This window comes from Sturnira hondurensis, unplaced genomic scaffold (genome assembly GCF_014824575.4).
Source record: "Sturnira hondurensis isolate 20B ecotype Veracruz unplaced genomic scaffold, ASM1482457v3 Scaffold0021354, whole genome shotgun sequence".
NCBI lineage: Eukaryota > Metazoa > Chordata > Mammalia > Chiroptera > Phyllostomidae > Sturnira > Sturnira hondurensis.
Window position 1 is genome coordinate 15,396,512 of NW_028093985.1, and position 21,167 is coordinate 15,417,678.

Genomic DNA, 21,167 nt, shown 5'->3' on the forward strand with positions numbered 1-21,167 from the left:
AGTCTGTCTCTATTTTGCTTGTTATCCAGCCCTGATTTAAAAGAACAAAAACCAAAAAAACCCCACCTCCTTAAGAAGTAGGCATAAAGGGGGATTTTAACTTGATTAGGCCATCAAAACAACAGGTATCTAACCTCATGTATTAATTTGCCAGGGCTGCCATAAAAAATACCACAAACTGGATGGCTTATATAACACATTTATTTTTCTCACAGTTTTGGAGGCTAGAAGTCTGAGATCTCACTCCTTGCTTTGTAGATGTCTGTCTTCTCCCTTTGTCTTCACTTGGTCTTTCTTTTGTACACATGCATATTTTATCCAAAATTTCCTTTTCTTATAAGTACACCAATCATTTTGGATTAGGAGCCATCCTAAAGACCTCTTTTTTTTAAATGAAACTTGAGCACCAACTTACACCATACACCAAAATAAATTCAAGGTGGATAAAAGACTTACATATAAGCCGTGAAACCATTAAAGCCCTAGAGGAGAACATTGGCAGGAAAATCTCAGATATTCCACACAGCAATATTTTTACTGATACATCCCCTAGACTAAAGACCTCATTTTAACTTAATTACCTCTATAACGATCTTATTTTTCAAATACAGTTACATTCTGAAGTTCTAGAGGTTAGGATCTCAATATATGAGCTGGGGATGGGACACAGTTCAGCTCACAAGAACAACAAAATGTTTTTCTCTAAAATTAGCAACAAAGCAAGAGTGTTCATTTTCACCACCTCTTTTTAATATTGTGTGTGTAGTATCTACCTCTCTTTATCTACCTACCTATCTATCCCAGGAAGGCAGGAAATTAAAGCCATTTTGATTAGAAAACAAATAAAAGACCCTTTATTCAGAGATAGCATGATCCTTTACGCAGAAAATACAGTAATGTTTTCTACAGAAGAGCTACTCATAGTAATGTGTGTTTTGTAAATTTGCAGGATACAACAGCAGTATCCAAAAAAATCAAGCATTATTTCTATATACTTGAAATGAACAGTCAAACTAAAATTTAATAAAATATCAATTACAATAACAGTACAACATAAATACTCAGAGATAATTTCATTTAATACGTGAAGGACCTGTACATAGATAACTACAAAACACACCTAAGAGAAATAAGAAAACCTAAATAAATGGAGATGCAATGTTCGTATTGTTAATGTGCCAATTCTTAGGCTGGGATTCAATACTGTCCCAGTTAAAACCCCAGCAGCCTTTCTCATTTCAGTGTAGAAACCAACTACTTGGTTCTTAAATTCATATGGAAATTCCAATGACTTGAAATAACCAAAACAACTTTGAAAAAAACAACAATTCAAGCCTAACACTACCTGTTTTTGAGCATTATAGCTATAATAATCAAGTCGGTGTGGTATTGTTACAAACAAATTGATCAGTGGAATGTATTAAAGAATCAGGAAACTGATCCCCACATACGAGTATGTAGGCAAATACAAGTAATTCATTAGGGAAAGGGTAGTCTTTCTGAAAGAAAAGACTAGGACAATTGGATATCCAAATGCAAAACAAACAAAAAGTTTTGGACCATACTTCACATTATATTCAGAATAATTCAAAATCAATCAAAGACCTAATTTTAAAACCTGAAACTATAAAATTCCTAGAAAACCATGTTAGAAAAACCTTTGCTAATTTGGGTTAGGCGTTTTTTTTAGCTATGACACCAAAAGTAAATCTATAAAAGGTCAAAAAATATAATCCAATTCACTTCGGTTTCATTAATGTTAAGAAACGAAAATTCTGAAAAGGTGTTCTTCAAAAGACACTTAAGAGAATTAGGAGACAAGCCACTAACTGGGAGAAATATTTGCAAATCAAATATCTGTTGAAAGACTTGTATGATGATTGTAGAAAGAATTTTAAACTCAATAGTAGGAAAACAACCTAATTTTAAAAGTGGCCAAAAGAGTTAAAAGGGCATTTCTTCAAAGAAGAGATATAGATTTCAAATAAAACATACCTAAGAGAAATAAGAACATGAGAAGTTGAATAAGCACATGAGATTTCAAATAAGCACATGAGAAAATGATCAACATCATTATTGATTAGGTAATCGAAAATCAAATGTGCAATGAAGAATTACTGTGTACCTATTAGAAAGCCTAAAATATTTTAATTTTAATTTAATTTAATTTAATTTTTGAGTTCTTTTCCCCCTTTTTGCTGTGCCCCCCTCCTTCTACTCACCACTTCCCCCAGCAACTGTCACCTGCTCTCTATGAGTCTGTCACTATTTTACTTGTTACTTCATTTCATGCATTAGATTCCACATATGAGTGTAATCAGATAGTACTTATCTTTCCTTAGCTGGCTTATTTCATTCAGCATAATATTCTCCAGGTCCATCCATACTGTCACAAAGGGTAAGCTTTCCTTTCTTTACAGCTGAGTAGTATGCCATTGTGTAAATGTACCATCGCTTTTTTATCCACTCATTCGCCTATGGACACCTCGGCTGCTTCTAAATCTTGACTATCATAAATAATGCTGCAATGAAAATAGGGGTGCATATATTCTTGTGAATTAGTGTTTCAGGTTTCTTTGGATAAATTCCTAGAAACAGCATCACTGGATCATAAGGCAGATCCATTTCTAATTTTTTGAGGAAACTCCACACTGCTTTCCACAGTGGTTGCACCAGTCTGCATTCCCACCAACAGTGCAAAAGGGTTTCCTTTTCTCCACAGCCTCACCAGCACTTGTTGTTTGTTGATTTATTGATGAGAGCAATTCTGACAGGTGTGAGGTAATATCTCATTGGATTTTAATTTGTGTATCTCTGATGATTAGTGATGTTGAGCATCTTTTCATATGTCTGTTGCTCATCTACATGTCCAATTTGGAGAAGTGTGTATTCTGGTCTTTTGCCAATTTTTTTATTTGGATTGTTTTTCTTGGTGTTGAGCTTTATAAGTTCTTTATAAAATTTTTAAAGGCTAAAATCTTAAAAACTAACTCATGATGGCTTATTTCTTTTACCTCTGTGACTTTCTAAATAAATTTTTGCTTGGAAAGAAAGCTAACTCACCATAACACACTTTAGTGAAAATGTGAAGCAACTGGACATTCACACATTGCTGGTGCAAATGTAAAATGTTGCCAACACTTTGAGAAACAATTTATCCGTTTTTTTAAAATAAATACAGACCATATGATCCAGCCATTCCTCTCCTTGATATTCACTCAAAAATAAATGGAAGCATATGTCCATACAAAGACTTGTACATTCATGACAGCTTTATTTATAGAAGTCGAAAACTGGAAACAGCCCAAATATCCATCAACAGGTGAAGGGATATGTAATTGGAATACTAGTCAACAATAAAGAGAATGAACTAGTGATGTGTTATTTTGGATGACTCTCAAAATAATGATGCTGAGTGAAATACGCTAGAGAAAAAGCGTACATTTGGTTCCAGTTAAATAAAATTCTAGTAAATGAAAACTTATGTGTAGTGGTAGAAAACAGGTTGCTTGGGGATGTGAGAAGCAGTGATGCAGGGAAGTACCACAGAGGTCACACAGTAACTTTAAAAGTGATGTACGTGTTAATTATATTGATTGCGATGATGGTTGTGAGGTATATATATGTGTCAAAGCTTATTAGAGCATATACTTTATGTCTGTTAATCATACTTCAGTAAAGCTATTCAAATAACTGATTAAATCCATTAAATCCACTACCCCATCTATGGGGTAGTGAATAATTGCTACATTTTAAAAAATGTATCTCAATCTCAAAGTAATTATAATAGGAAGTAATATCAAATTGTTGTCTTTAAGGGGTTTACAGTTTTTCACACCATTAAGACTGATTTTATCTAAGAATAGAGGAAATTGGGGTTTATGGGAGAACCAATCCTTAGGCTAATAAAATCACTTTTTACAAAACAGGAGAAGTTGTTTATGGTTGAAAGAAATAGCCTTATATTTATGTTAGAGCTGACATTTCAACCATGCCCTGAAAAAATATACATGATTTCAATAGAGGAAGATGAGAAATTGTAGCTAGAAGGAAGAAGAGAACAAAGGCAGTGTTGAGAGAGGTCATGGAACATGTTTTAGGGAATAGCGATCATGTAGTTAAAGCAATTCTGTTTCCTCTTTGACTCCCACAAACGGGACTAGTCAACTTTGATTCTGCATTTTCTGATAATTTGTTTCATACCTGTCACATTTTATTTCATCATGCGTTGTCTCTGGCTTTATCTTTGGGCACTCTCCTATTAGAAAGGACAACATTTGGCTCATTCTGAATGTTCAGTAGTAAGTGCTGTGCAGCTTAAAAAATAATAGGAAGGTCTGAGAGTCTGTTATAATCAGAGTAGGCAGGTGGAGTTTGTATGGGTCCTATAAAAACACAGGTTTGGGGTGAGATGGAGTGTGGAGAGAAGGGTGTTTCACAGACAGAGGACAGTGAAGTGTGTGGTGCTTGGGGGAGTATCTGGTAAGAGTACTGAGAATTGAGGCTTACAGGGAAAAGTTTTTATTAGCGGAGATTATTTAGCCCAACAAAGCAGAGACATATGCACTATATTTAAAGTGGAAAAAAAGAAACAACTAGATATTTCCTCTAGTTTCTCCCTTGGCTATTAAGTAGATCTCTAATTAACCAGAAGAAGCAAATAATTTTCTTGTCATTTTATTTCACTTCATTTATTTTTGAAGCAAAGAATTTTCTAAGTTATTAAAAAATATATCAGATACTCTCTTGGGAAATATATTTATTTTCTCTTCTCTGAAGTTAAGATGTATGTACATTTTGTCAATGTGGAATTAAGAATAATACTCTGGCTGGTGTAGCTCAGTGGATTGAGCATGAGCCTATGAATCAAAGGGTCACGAGTTCTATTCCTAGTCAGAGCACGTGCTTGGATGCAGGCCAGGTCCTCAGCAAGGGGCACATGAGAGGCAACCACACATTGATGTTTCTCTCCCTCTCTTTCTCTTTCCCTTCCCCTCTCTCTAAAAATAAATACATAAATAAATAAATATTTAATTAAAAATAATAATATCTTATTATTATTGGCATTACATTCTATTTTCATTATGAACCTGTATTGGGACAGGGATTAAACAGGACTAAGAAACAGTGAACTTGAATGTCACCTTTTAGGCAGACTTGTGCTTAATTTAGCTTTGTGGTATTCTGGAAAGAACTCTGGTTTTATAGTCAGAGCACCAGGATTTGAATCCCACTTTACTTTAAAACTTGTTCAGTGACCTTTAACAACTTAATTCCCCTATCAGATCCTCTTTCATCATTTATTAAATTGGGGTAAAAAATAATGACTTTAAATCATTAATATGTGGATTATGCACACACACAAAGGCATGAGAAAACATGTAGCATGTTGCTGGTACTCAGTAGTTATTAGCCATCATATTCTTTATCTTACAGAGATAATATAATGCTATGTACTTGATAGATATTGAGACACTTGCGGAATGAATCAATACATGAATGACTGAGAATCTTTGAAAAACAACATTTTAAAAAAAAATATTACGGTGTTCAACTTAAGGTATCTAGAAACTGATGGTGAAAATAATCTTTATCCTGGTCATCTTTACATGTTTGCGTAAAAGAACAATAATAAAACTTTACCTTTTCTTAAGATCTTTACCTATGCCTTAAAGATCTGTGAGCTAACTGTGGGAGGGCTCTAACAAGACATGATCTGCTTGGGGAGGAACGGTGGCTGATCTCTCAAAGGAGAAGGGCCAGGAGCCTGTTCCTCAATGGGCTTTTATTGGGTTGAATTTGTATAGGAATACAGGTAAAGCTTCTCAGTCATTGTTAGGGAGTAATGATCAAACGATAGATGACATTCAAAGAACTCTGAGGGCTTATTCTGAGTCAGGGTCAGTTAGCTAAAGGGCCATAAAACTTTGGTAAACTAACTAATTTCAAGCTTGGACCCTTATCAGAAAATTGAGGGCATTGTTAGCAAAGCAGGTTTCACAGGATTTTATGCATTCTTTCTTAGGCCTAATTGCCTTGGGGAACCGCCTGTTCCTGCCCAGGGCTGTACCGCCCCCCGGCATTGTTTCAGGCTTAAGTCAGATGGGGGAAGTAAGGCAGCCAAGATATTAGGAGACTTCTCGCAGACAGAATGAGGACTCAGGCTATATCAAAGTCAAGGGATGAGGGTCCATCACCTCCTTTTTGTTCCCCCAAGTCCTTCCCTGAGGGCCCCTTTGTGACCATGCCTGTCTTAGGTTGTTCCTCCCTTGAGGAATCTTACTGGTCATTGGCTAACCAGTCGTCCACCTGGGGCCAAGCGCAGTGAAGTAAAAGGGGGCAGAGATGGCACCCCTGCCAGGGAGATAAGCTTTGTCTCAGTGGCTTATGGTCCCAAAAGCTCTTACTCAGTCTTAGCCATGGGGGCTTACAGCTTCTGAAACCAGGCAGGGCAGTTCCCAACAGCTAACTATGCCAGGGTTATTTATTTTCTTACTTTAATCATTTAACTTCCATTTTAATTCAGTTTAATTTTAGATGGGCCTGGTTCCATGTAAGAGCTGGGTCTCCAAGTCTTCATAGCCCCTCCCTGTTGTAGCAGTGTGCATGGTGACCCCTCCGCCGTCTCCGGTGACTTATCTCCCATCTTATACAGAAGTATTTCTCATAGTTCTGAGAATATTCTGGAAGAATATTCATTGTTTACCAAAGTATATTTGTTTTATAATTTAGAAAAGGACATTCAAACATAATAACACATGAAAAAGGCATATCTTAAGAATGGAATTTGGGGATGTTAAAACTGTATTCTGAAGCTAAATACAATTTTAAAGAGTGGCCTATACTAATTTGATTTAAGTAAAAAATATTGATAAGAATAAGAATTATTTAGATTAGGATAGCATTTATAATTTTATAAAATGCTTAAAACTAGGGACATTCAGCTACAATTTGGATTATAGTATTATTTTACACAGCAAACTGTTCAGGTTGATTAGAACAAAACTATCAAGTAAACTTCAACACAATCTGTATAATAGAATCTGAATTAGATTCAAATTTATTGTAGGTACACTTTTAAAGACTTTATTGAAATAGATGCCACTTTGCAAAAGGAAAGAATATAAAGTGTCAAACTTCTTTCTTTTCTGGGGGGTGGGGGGACGAGGTGAGTCTTACAGTTCTGTGCTTCCAAGGTCTTTAAGGCCTGGTCTTGATGCCTAGTGTCCACTGTTAGAGTATCACTGGAGGTGTTCCACAAATATCTGTGCAATTTAGGAAGGTTAAATTTATAACCTGTATTATGTTATAATTCAGAAGTTAGAAGCTAAAATATAGGAAAATCTAAAGATGTTTTAAAATTAAGGTCTAATTGTTCAAAAGCTATTTGTGGTATGTTCTGGAAAGGCAAATTTTTAACTTTTTTTTTCAGGGAACTCATTTGGACATAATAAATAAACAAATTATAGAGCATGTTAGATGGTGATAAGTTCCACTTCAAAAAAAGAAGAGAGAAGTAGGGGAGGAGAAATCAAATGTGTTGAAAGGAGAAAAGGAAAGAGGGTATAACTTTAAATGGTGTGACCAAGAGAGGCCATGTTCTGAAGGTTACTTTTGAGTAGTCTTGAGGGCAGTTGAAAAAAAAAAAACCCCAAGGGTTAGAGTAATTGTAGAATTGAAAATTTAAAATGTAATTTGTCTATTTTGTTACATATGTTACTTCTCAGCAAGAGGATGCAGATGAGGGTAAAGTCAGCTTTTGTTTTTTTCTGTTCTTTCCCATTAGCTTAAATAAGGAATGGTAGTTCTGCTCTATTTTATCATTTCTACTTAGCTAAAACACATGTGTTTCATGGGATTTTTGCCCATCAATAAGAATGGGGTTTACTTTGAGAATTTCTTCTTGACAGCCCAAACCAACATGTAGCGTAATTTCATAAAATTCATTGTGTTTTAGAAATGTAACAATTCATATGTTGCCAGTTTTAAAAGATTCTTAGTCATCTCAGTTTGAGCAACAAATCAACTTACTGTCCCTTTGGGTCATTGAATTATAGATTCAGATAAGAAAACAGTTTATTTTCTTAATATTCTTGATTGATTTTATCCTGATTTAAAAATAAATGTGTTTGTTTCTTACAGGTTGTGTTTCTGGCGTCTGCCTATGCCAGTCCCCAACTCACCGAGGAGAGCTGTTCAGCCATGGGTGCAGTCACGCACTACCTGTATCTTTGCCAGTTTAGCTGGATGCTCATTCAGGTTGGTACCTCGTTTCTTCATCCCCACTTCCACCCCCAGCCCTTTCAGCCTTCTAATGAATCTGGGTGGAGTGATCTTGTTTGATATTCTTTATACCGAAATGGAAGTAATTCTATCACTGCATTCCCAGCAGATTAGTTTGAGAAAAAAACCTTATAAGCTATACAGCATTAGAGAGCATACTGAATTTGAGGAAATGAGGAACTGTAGTAAGGTTGAATATAAAGGTGTGGTAGGAAATGAGGGTTGTGATGTGGGCTGCCCTGTAAGGCACAAGTAGAAATTTGAATTTTTTTGTAGGGAAAGTCATAGAATTATTTTAAGCAAAGGTGCGACATGATAAGGTTTAGATTTTAGAAAGATCTCCCTGTTTGTGGTGAATTGGGAACAGAAAAAAGTTGACAGGAAGGCAAATTAAGTAGCATTAGATATAGGTGTATTGAGGGGAGATGTATTGAGCATATAGATGTATTGGTGGTGTGAACCAGGGTGGTAGCAGAAGTAAAGGGAATTGGTCACCTTTTGAGGCTGTTTTGCTTTGCTTTTTTAAAGTAGAACTATGGGAGGTAGAGTTTTGTTATGAAGCCTGATGAAGGTGGAAAGAAGGATGTTTCCCAAGTTCCTGGCACAAGTGGATGGGTAGATGATGGTGCTTTGAACTGAAATAATGATCACTGGAGATGGGGGAAAGATGATGAGTTTTTTCTAAGATCTCCAGTGGGAACTTTGAGGGAAGTGGGATAAACAGGGCTAAATCTCAGAACAGAGGCCCATGCTATAGAAATACATTAGTGAATTGTTGAGCTAGTGTTGGAAAATGGAGCCATTGTCTTGGAAGCAATTGCTTTGGGAGAGAGTGTAAGGTAAGACCCTAGGAGCCTTAGCTTACTCTCCCGAGGAACTACTAAATGTTGAGGAGACATTTGAGCTCTCCTTTTCTGACTAAAATCCCAAATTCTGTCTCTTGTCCTATGCTGATTTGCTTGATAAAGGGGCTAATGAGAGAAGTGGGTCCACATCAGTGGAATTGATGTCACTAATGACTCAACTAAAATGCTGACTCTGATAATGATTTCTACATAATGGTATTGTTAAATATTTCATGTGATAGAAATAGTTTCATCTGTGTTTTTGACTATGCATGAGGTCTATTTTATGTAAACGGATGTGTTCAGGCACTTGTATATTTTTTCCTTGTTAAATATGAAGGATGTGGGATTTCTGCCGTAGAGCATTATCAAAACATTTGCATCATACAGTGCTGGAAGAAGAGAAAGGGCAAGAAATTGAAAACTTATTTGAAAATATAATAAAAGAAAAATTCCCTAATTTGATGAAGGGAATGGACATACAAGTCCAGGAAGCAGGAGAGTCCCAAACAAGATGGACACAAAGAGGATCACACCAAGGCATGTCATAATTAAAATGTCAAAGGTTAAAGATAAAGAGAGAATCTTAAAAGCACCAAGAAAAAAAGCCAATAGTTACCTACAAAGGAGTTCCTATAAGAATATTTACTGATTTCTCAAAAGAAACTTTGCAGGCTAGAAGGGACTGGCAAGACATTTTCAAAGTCATGAAAATAAAGGACCTACAACCTAGATTACTCTGTACAGCAAAGCTATCATTTAGAATGGAAGGGCAGATAAAATGCTCCCCAGACAAGGTAAAGCTGAAGGAGTTCATCATCACCAAGGCATTATTATATGAAATGTTATAAGGACTTACATAAGAAACAGATTAAAACTATGAACATTAAAATGGCAATAAACTCACAACTATCAATAATTGAATCTTAAAAACAAATTAAGCAAACAAGCAGAATGGAAACAAAATCATAGACATGGAGATCATTTTGATGGTTATTAGTTGGGAGGGTGAGGGGGAGAATGGGGAAAAAGGTGCAGGAATTAAGAAGTTCAAATTAGTAGGTACAGAATAGGCAGGGGGTTGTTAAGAACAGTATAGGAAATGGAGTAGCCAAAGAAATTATACGTGTGACTTGTGGACATGAACTAAGGAGGGGGATTGCCAGAGGGAATGGGGAGGAAACCAGGTGGAGGGGGGCAAAGGGGGGAAAATTGGGACAACTGTAATAGCATAATCAATAAAATATATTTTTTTAGAAAGAAAGGCTTTACTAATGTCTAAACTCAATAAAATAGAAAGAAAGAATAAGGAGGGGAGGAAGGGAGGGAGGAAGGGAGGATTACTATGAGAGAACAACAGACAAACTCAAGGAAGGGATATTTTCCTAGGTATGATATAGTTGTGGGTATTGAAGGAGAAAAGAACGGAACTATGTAGTTAGTAGAACTAATTAGAACAATTGGAGTCCTGCATCTGGGTTTGAAGTTCGGCTCAACCACTGTTTTGGCAACCTTAATCAACTGACTGACTTTCTCTAAGTTTTGGTTCTAAATCTGCATATGGGGATAATGATTCCTTTCTCATAAAGTTTTTGTTTTATAACTTTTTGAGCTGCTCTAATTATGGAAAGTTGTGGTGTTTTCTACTTTCCCTAACAAGTAAAAAGTAAAAATAATTCTAAACCATATAACATAAAACTTAAATATCTGCTGAAATTAAAATACCCTTTGTGAGAGTCTGTGTTTGCAAAATTCTTTAGAAGTTTAAACTGAGCTTTTTAATTTGTATCCTCTGCACATTGTTACTTATCTGCCTGGACTGAGGTCCCCATTGGTGTGCCAAATGTCTTCATCCAGGTCCCTGACCTATTCAGTTTTTTCATGAGTGATTTAGATGAAAACACAGGAAACTGATCTGTCAGGTTGGCAATGATAAAAAGCTGAAGAGATAGCTGAGAGAGCAAGCTGCCTGCATCAGGGGTACAGGTAAAACCAATACAGAGAAACCATACTATGGCAGATTGAAAACTAGAATGAAAGAGCCATTATCTGATGGCAATTACTATAAATAAGTTGAAATTTTAATTTAGCACAAAATAGCAATCAAATGTGTGATTGGATTGCTTAAAACACAGCAACTACAGTTAACTACAAAACAACACAGGCCACAGTTACATTAGTAACAGTACAGAGGCAGCTTGGGGAGCAGTGGTTGTGTTATAGTCTACAATGCTCAGATTATGTGGGGACCCTTAATGCTTTCATGAATCATTTTTCAGCAGGAATATTAATCAGCCAATAGGAAGTCAGAAAGCAGTGTTATAAGGAACTTTGAGACAACTGGAGAGAACTAACCTGGAAAAAACTTGGGGAGGTGTGATGGCTGCCTACAAATACAAAACACATTTGGAAGAACCAGAGCAAATGGGTCAAAAATTAAGGAAGCGAATTTGAGTCATGTTAAGAACTTTTATTGCTGATAAAACTGTCAAAGAGGCTGTTTTTAGAAGAAGCAGGCATCCAATCAATGAAATATGTTTAAACAGGGGGAAATGACTAATTTTTAAACATGGATTTAGATGGATTTCCTGCTTTAGGGGAGAGTTAGAATGGCATATAAAATTTCACCCAACTTAATAGAGATCTGGTGTACTCTATATCTCTTCTTCAAGTCTTAAGTAAATATGATTGTGGCTGATGCACATTTAGTAAACTAATTAGCTTTCTGTATACCTAATGGTTTAGGAAAACTATTTAAAGTACCAGTGAAGTTCAATGTATTTCAGATGGTACACCACATATTTTTTATGGTTTGTGGTGTGACCACAGGGGAAAATTCAATAACTTCTGAGTCTAGGTAGGTTACTTGTAATGAGTTGCTTTGTGGTTGGAGGTTGTCACTTTACCAGCCTGTTTTCCCATATATAAAGTAATCTGCTAAAGTCTTTTCTTAAAACTAGAATTCATTTTTAAAACATCATGTAAAAGATTACATTACTGTTGATCCAAACCTGTTAGTCAAAAAAGGGTTGAAAAATTGAGAGAATATTAATATTTTATTGATTCCAGTTCGTTTTAAGTGATATAAGAGAGAATTTGATATATGTATGTTGATGCATAGCTTATAATGGCAAAAGTTAAACATTAACTTTTAATTATTGGGCTAAGCATGCCAGAATTATTGTATATTTTGATCTGCATTGTATATTCAATCTTAGAATAAATGCATTTAAAGCCTTTATAATGAATAATTATTTTACTTTAATACAGTGTAGTAAAAATTGGATTATATTTTATAGTAAAGAAAAATTTTAGTAGGCCCTAGCTGGTGTGGCTCCGTGGATTGAGTGCCAGCCTACGAATCAAAGGGTTGCAGATTCGATTCCCAGTCAGGGCACATACCTGTGTTGTGGGCCAGGCCCCCAGTAGGGGGTGCATGAGAGGAAACATTGATGTTTCCCTCTCATTCTCCCTCTCTAAAAGTAAATAAATAAATAAAATCTTTTAAAAAATTGTATTGGTAAACAAGTTATATAACTTCTCCTAGCCTAGTTTTCCTTATCTGAATAATCAGGGTTTGTAACAACAGTACCTCTTTGAGAGATGTCGAAAGATAAAATAGGTTAACACATGGAAAAAGCTTAGAATGTTCCTGGCACAGACTGCACACTCCATACATATTACCCATATTAGCTAAGCAAATATGTGACTGATATTTCATAGATTTTGGCACATGTTGAATACTCCACTTTTCCAATATCACTTACACTTTTCTGTAACAAAGTAGAATTAGTTTGATCCAGTGGAAAGAATTAAAGTGAGGCAGACACTAAGTAGGGGCAAAGCCTTAGTAGGCTGTATAACCTCTAACCATCTCACTAAATAAGTGCATGTGTGGCTGATAGCAGGCTCCACGCCTGATGACCTGACTGTTTCTTTAGGCCTCCCCTTTATCTGACAGGGAAGTCCTCCTGTGCATGATGGGAACAGAGTAACCGATTATTTTGCTTATAACTTTTTAAGCAAACTCACAGATTCCCTTTTTTGGCAATGGAAATTGAATTATCCTCTTGTTTGCTCTTCATGTAAGATTACTCCATGGAATTATTGAAATAATTTCCTACTTCCTTGCAACAGCAAGGTCATACCGACTTCACAAAAGATTAACAGCGAGAATTTGAACTGTTGTAAATTTTACTGTTTCCCTATTGTTTTATTGTCATTTCTTTTTTTAATATTTTCTTTTTTGTTTTGATTTGCTTTTATTTTAGAAATAACATATACTAAGTTACAAAATATCATCAAACACTAGAAAACTATAAAATAAAAAGTGCATCTATTTCTTCCTGTTTCACATACTCTCCACCCTCTTCTCTAAACCCTCGTCCAAAGGTAAACATTGTTCATAATCTCCTGTGTATCCCTCCAGAAATATTCCACAGGTACACAAATATTTATAAATATATAAACAAAGACATGTGTCTATCCTGTGTATATGTATATATATAACATATGCATATATTTATATATGATATATATATAGTGTGTGTATATGTATAAATTCACCTTATGCAGCTATACTTTTTTCCTGTTTTATAATAATTATTCCATAATTTATCTTTCTAGTCTCTTATTAATGAAATGCTGGTTATTTCCAGTTATTTTTGGATTATAAACTATGTTTCCTTAAACATCTTTGCACTCTGAATATTTGCTTCCTTATGCACTATCCAGAGAATAAATTCCTAGAATTTATGCCTTTATTATGAGCATCTATGGAAAATATGCGACCAGATGGATTGCCAGACTGTGAGTTAATCCATGAAAGAAACAAACCACAAGTAAATTTTTTGAGATATTATGACATAATATAAGTAACCAGCAATGTAATTCTGTCTGTATGTTCACGTGGCCCAGTTTCATGAGCATTTCCTGTCACCGAGTTAAAGTGTATAGCACTCTGCTTTAGTTACACACAACATCCGAACCTCGGATTGTCCCTGTGGTCTGCTCACCTCATGCGTAGGGACACAGTTTACCTAAAAGAATAGTGTTTTATTTTGAAACTAAAGCTTACTTGAATGTATTTTCTAAATGGTAGACTAAAGTTAGAAATCATTTTACAATTGTACTTGAGCCTTAGTTTCTCCACATAATGAGGCTATGCAGAAGTAAATACTTAGTGCCAGAGCATACTACAGGAAGAGGAATGCTACAATTAGCCATGTTTTCCTTTGTTATTGATTTAATTTGGGGGGACATCAAAGATATTAGAGAGAACAGACTGGTAATTACCAAGATAAAAGTGACATACCAGGAAATACTGAGTTCTCTAAACCTCAAAAAACCTTGTAGTTTATGTCGTGCAGAAGTGGTGAAGAGAGGATAACTGGAGCAAGGACATGTGGTAACATTTCTTAGTCTGTCCTCTGAAATGAATCACTAAGAATGTATGGCAATAACAGGATTAATAGCATCCATAATCTTTGACTAAACTTGATGCTCTAAATCCATCCAAGGTTCCTGATGATACAATTAATAACCAAATATTAAATGGCAGGCTAGATACTCATCTTATCTCATATACCATGAAAATGTATGGGGTCCAAGTAGCCTATTTTTAACTTAAGAAAAAGAAAAGGCATTTTTCTTTCATATTTTACAAATATACTAATATGTCTTATGTTACTATGTATTATATGGGTGAACTAATCAATTTGTTTTTATGGTACCTATGAAAGAATAATTATGACCAATGATAATCAAACAGATAAGGTATGTTTTTTATTTTCCTGTGTGAGTACTTGGAAATAGTAGTCGTATTGACTGCAAATGTTACTGTAAAAATAAATAGACACTTCCATATGGGAATGCAAGTAAATATGCTTACGGACACAGTTTTTTAGTTTATTCCTATCTAATGTGACCTGAATTATATCTGGGTATTTTAATTAGTCAGTTTGTATCTTAATCAGAATTAGTTTAAATTCTAGCAGCCTCACTTACTAATTCTGGGAAATACACTTTGTCCATTCTCAGTTTACCCCTGTGTTTTTAAAAAATCATAATAAAACTTAAGAGAAAAGTTGTCTTGCTTAAATGAGATATAGCTTATTGTGAGGTCTATATTTATTCCCCAATTAGTAAATGTTGATTCCATTCTTCCTCTCCTAAAATGTCTCAATTATCATTTTAAAATTTCTGTTAGTTCACTTTGACCCTCTTGATTAGGAGTTCAATGAAATCAATGAAAATTATCAATCCTCCTGAAATTCTTTTTGGAACATAGTATATAAATGAATAAATTCAACTCAACCAAATTAGAAATTATTATTAAATTAAACTTGTTAACTCAAATTATATTCATGTTTATTTATTTGAAATTTCTCAATAAAAATTATATGCAAAGCACTTTATTTATTAGTATGAGGTATATAAAAATCTGTGACAGCTCACATTTATGTTTCAGCCCTTCGTATCTTTATAAACTTTTATAAATTTTCACTTAATGTTAGCAAAAAAAATAACAGGGAGAAAAAATGGCTTATTTCCATACTTGTACCAGGAAAATGCATCTCCACTGGTATACTTGTATAAAGTGAATAGAGGGAATGTAGACGAAAATAATAAGCTTGTGCAAATATTAATATTGTCAATATTTATATGAATTTCTATAGAAATAAGTCTTAAATGTAGTCAGTCTTCAATGTGCTTTAGATTTGTGTTCCAGTCCCATTTTATAACTAATAAGAATACTTTTTAAAAAACTGCTTTTTTTCACCCCCTCAGTTTCCTCCTCTCTCAAAGAATGTCAGATGATCTGTGAGATTTGTTATCACTGCTAAAATTCTTAGTCAGTGCATCCATGCTATTAGTGTTTCTATTTAAGGAATCGTGATTTCTACAATAATTCAGTCACAAAGTGTGGGGCAGGACATTGGTAATCACTTAGACTTTAATCTCTCTTTTTACCTGAGGGGGAGATTGAGACCCACAAGATTCAACTGTGTGGCTTGTCCATGCCAAATCACATCAAGAACACAAATCAAGTCATTACAATGTCTTTTCAAATTTTTATAAGTATTTTCAAAATTCTTTCATGCCTGAAAATTTATCTTTTAAGTGTGCATGCCTTTACACACCTTCCTTTCCTGCACTTCTATGAATTATGTTTCCGATAGAAAAATTCTAAAAATATCATTAGGTAGTTTTCTTAAAATTTAAAATTTATTAAAATGGACTTTTAATTAAGTTCTCTCAAGTTACAGTAACCCAGGTAATCTGGAAGTGCTGGTAATTGTAGTAAGTGTGCAAATGCAAATACAGCATTCTTCATGGTCAGCAGTGACAAAAAGAAGGTGATCATTTGAATATACCAGTGATTAGAGTTTGCATTAAAGATCCCTATGGTAACATCACTGATTTTTAAACATACTGCAGAAAATTTTATTCAGTTACCTCTTTCAACATGGCTAATTTGAAGGTTTCCAAAGCTGAAAATACTTTTTAATCTTTAGACTAATCTTCGGGGCGCATATCATGTTAATACTAAGAAACTTTGTATCTGTATATATGATTTATAGTCAAGTTGAATTAATGTAGTTGGTTATAGTTGGGGATAATAACATTTTGTCTACATGGTAAATGTATCTTTAGACAGTCCATAAAATGGTTTATATAAAATTTTCAAAGCTTAGAGATAGAAATGTAAATAGAGGCCTAGATATTGGAATTTTCAGTTTCATTTAGCCTTTAGCAGGAGGAAAATGTAAGATAGGCAGTAAGTGGTAGGCCGTACCAAATACATGTGAAGCGTGCATGTTTGCTGAGATTGACACCCTCTCACTTGGAATGAAAATTGTGTTATTTCCAATATTAGGTAAACACAAAGACACTAAGGCACACAGAGCACGTATGTTAAATACTTATTAACATAAAATTATTATGCAAACACAATAATCTCATAATACTCTAACTTTAGTTTTCAAAGAAAGCACCGTGATTATAAGGAAAGCAATATAGTCAAATTTCCATTCTCTTTATTTACACACTGGCAATATTTGGAACTTTTAATCCAACTTCAGTCAAGGTTTTTTTTGTTTTTTTAAGAGTGAAGAAAAACTAAATTGAGTTAATTTAAGCAAACATTGAAATCATAAAAGGAATAATGAGCATATAGGATAACTCAGTGAACTCCAGAACTGTAAACTCAGTTGGACCTTGCAAGGGACTGTGAGCATGAATGAAAGACTTTGTCCATTCTTCTCTGAAACACACTTTCTGTCTTCACTGTGTGTTGGCTACTCCCCACCACTAACGTTCTTTTGTCCTATTTTCTCAGTTGACCAACTTAGACTGTCACCAAATTTGGGGGAATTTAATGATAGATAGTTGGCCCAGCCTGGGTCAGACTTCTCTCTTGGATCAAAGCAGCTGTGGAAGAGGAGCCCGGGGCGTGAGCCCACCCTGAATGTGCTGGGTCGGAGGGGCGGTGGGGGTGAGGAAGTAGGAGTAGAGACACAGGGTTCAGAGAAGAGTGCATGGCCCAGGTGTATCCCCAAATATACCTACCGTACTATATTAAAATATTTCAAAATTCCAGTAAAACTTCGTCGAAACAAATCTTATGTTTGGTCCATGTATTTTCTAGAATAATTAAATGTTTCATTACGTAGTTTTTCTATTTTATAGCCAAAAATATAAAAGACATATAGTGGGAAATACTGTCCTTAGAGTATACCTCAGTTATTGGAGTAGTTTTAGAAGGAAAGTGATTTTTTTTAATTGATGAAAGCATATGACTTTTTTAGTTGGTCTTAACAGACTACCTGAGAATCCAGCAAAAGTGTGCCTTGCACTCTTTGGAGCTGAAGCATTGCATGTATAAATCTAACACAGAATTACACTTGTCTCAATCTTATCTGAGCCTGTGGTAAAGGTCAGACAGCTGCTGAAAGGGTCAGTGGTTTTAACGGTTGGAACTAATGTCCATCTCTGTAAAAGTAGACATTTTGGAAGTGTCCGATCTTTATCATGATGGATCAATTTGGAAAACATTGACCAATCTGTACTCTCTTTCCTGATTCTTCCATCAACTGCACCACTAAATACCATGTTATCTGGATACACACAAGCATCTATTTAAAATAAATAATTAGTACTTTTATTTTGGAGGTGGGCCCATCATCCTTATTTTGCGTGAAAAACAAGCAGTATGGATCACCTCAGCATGAGGCAGCTGATACAATTTCACTTACTTCTGTCTTTGTTTCTATGCTAATTATAGAAAAAGTAGGGGGAATCCTGTTGGATCTAATAATTTTTAAAAAGAAGGCAGAATGGAGTTACATAAGCAACAACTCATAACATGCTTCATAATTACAGATATAGGCAGATATACATCAAGATAAGGGTTGCTGACAAGAAATAAAATTCAGAGACAAAAATCTCTAAGCAACCAAACATTTTTATCCTTTCTTCATTTAGCTCCATTAGTACTAATTCCTCAAGGCTCATTTTGTTCAGATGGAATCTTACTTGGAAGCCCTAGCAAAGAGCATCTTGCAAGTTTTCTGACTAGCATTAGGCATGCTTATTTTTCACATAGAAAGAGTTTCCATTGTATTTGCTTACTGTTGGTCTTGAACTGTTTGTCTTTTGTCTTTCATATTATCTGACCTCCTAATAGGAGATTTTCGGGGAGGTGGCAGTATTTTTCCCCAGGGTGACTATGTGCCCAGCACTTCATCTGTAATATCTCATTTAATCTTTATAACAACCGTAATGTACACATGAGGAAACCGAGGCCCTGGGAATATCGTTACTTGTCCAAGGTTGTCCTGCTAGTGTGTGTGTGTGTGTGTGTGTAAGTCATCTGTGCTCACACCCTTTCCACCATAAGAAATTGAGAAGGGGAGTTTATCCAGTGAATGAGTGTATTATTGTGTGAAGTATGTATGACATGACATTCACTGTTGTTTTCATACTAAATTGAATATATGTGCTCCTCATGGAAGGAGAATACTAGAAAGCAGAATATATATTATAAGTTCTAGATTTGGCTTAGATAAAAACTAGGAGTAGGATTTGGGGCCAGGAATATTTCTAGGCCTCAGTTTCTTTATTCTGTTCATCTAATGTGCCCCCTAAACCCCCACTCTCAATAAACTTGTCCCTTTTAAAATGTTTGTCTTATATAAGAAATAACAGATATTAAATATGATATAAATACAATATAAAAAAGATGTTTCTCTTATTCTTCCCACCTGTTTGGAAACTAAGATTCAGGAAAGCAAATACCTCTCCCAGCTGTTTCACTGCTGTATCCCTAGTGTCCAGACTGATCCCAGAAATGTAGTAAACAAGTGATGTTTCTCAAATGAATGAACGAAAGGAGAGAGTATAAACTGAGAAGGAAAAGGGGCCACAAAACCTTCCCCATCACAGTGCTTTCATCTCTGTGCAATCATTTTCCATGTACTTGTCCATGCCTCCTGCTGGTGGGGGTGGGCATCTGACACGGGTTCTCTTCACAGTCATCTCCCATTTCCCTGGCAGAGTGCCTAGCCCTCAGTTGATAGGCCCTCAATAAATAAAAACAGTCTGAAGTATGGGAATATAGAGCTCTTTACTGCATTATCATCATGAAATTGTTCACCTAGGAAGCAGGTTTGAGTATCAGTGTATGTTTCTTTTTTTAATATATTTTATTGATTATGCCATTACAGTTGTCCCATTCCCCCCCTTCATTCCCCTTCACCCTGCACACTCCTCCCCCACCATCCCCCCCCTTTAGTTTATGCCCATGTGTCTCAAGTTCTTTAACTTCTACATTTCCCATATTATTCTTGCCCTCCCCCTGTCTATTTTCTATCTATCATCTATGCTACTTATTCTCTGTACCTTTTCCCCCTCTCTCCTCCTCCCACTCCCCTGGTGCTACCCCTCCATGTAATCTCCATTTCTAATGGTTCTGCTCCTGATCTAGCTGTTCTCTTAGTTTGCTTTTGTTTTAGGTGTGGTTGTTGATAGCTGTGAGTTTGCCAAAGACACAGTCACAGAAGATTACGGCTGAGATTAAATCAAAGCAAATTAAGAAAAAGTAAAAGTACAATATACTAACTGTTTTACAGTGTTTCTAGACCTCTGAAGTCTCCTAAATTTGGGGGGCATATGAAAGAATGAATATATGCACTAACTAAAAAAATCAACTCCAAACTATAGCCAGTAATTAAATCCTAGCTGTTTGTTGACCTGTCACTTGCTATGCCTAAGCCAGGTAGATCTGTGTCCTGCACTGTTAGACCAGAGCCTGTTCATTTTATGTCCTTTTTACTTTCTTAGTCCGTGAATTTCTGGTACGTACTGGTGATGAATGATGAACACACAGAGAGGCGATATCTGCTGTTTTTCCTTCTGAGTTGGGGACTTCCGGCTTTTGTGGTGATTCTCCTCATAGTGATCTTGAGAGGAATCTATCATCAGAGCATGCCGCAAATCTACGGACTCATCCACGGTGACCTGTGAGTACGTCCAGGCAGACCCTATTGCCTCTAGCCTTCGTGTGCCCTGGCAGCTTTATTGGTAGATGGTGGAAGTAGTTGACTGAGAGTATACCAGGAGGGAATACCAGGAAGACCCAGCCTCCTGTCACACTGTCTGAAGCTCTACTTCCTCTAATTGTCCCTTTAAATAAGAAACTGTTGCCTCTCCATTTCCTTTGATAGATTTAATTTTCTCGGGTGAGGGAATATATCATTATGGTTCACAGTAATTTGTACCTTAGCATAATTGAGTTTTTTCTGTTGAAACCAACAAAAAATACCTAGTGAAATCAGAGCACTATAAAAATTTTGATAAGGAATACAAGCAGTGAAAAATTTGGAGTGTGGCACATTAAGGAGTCTGATTTGGGAAGGGGGATTAGGGGGAATGGCAGGCACCATCATCCAGAAAAAGTCCTTTAAAAAAAACCAAAAGACTGTGAATGGGCTGTGATCAGAGTGAATGAAGAGTGTCTGCAGAAGTCCATGGGAAGTT

At 35.5% G+C, this 21,167-nt stretch overlaps 1 protein-coding gene across 1 annotated transcript in view; it reads left to right on the forward strand.

Moving 5' to 3' along the window:
* The window catches only part of ADGRV1 (adhesion G protein-coupled receptor V1), a 508,576-nt gene that overhangs the window by 341,225 nt on the left and 146,184 nt on the right, over positions 1-21,167 (forward strand). The window contains exons 84-85 of the mRNA XM_037032075.1: positions 8,143-8,259; positions 20,472-20,650. Coding sequence (XP_036887970.1) covers positions 8,143-8,259; positions 20,472-20,650 — 296 coding nt within the window. The remainder of the gene's footprint in view (positions 1-8,142; positions 8,260-20,471; positions 20,651-21,167) is intronic.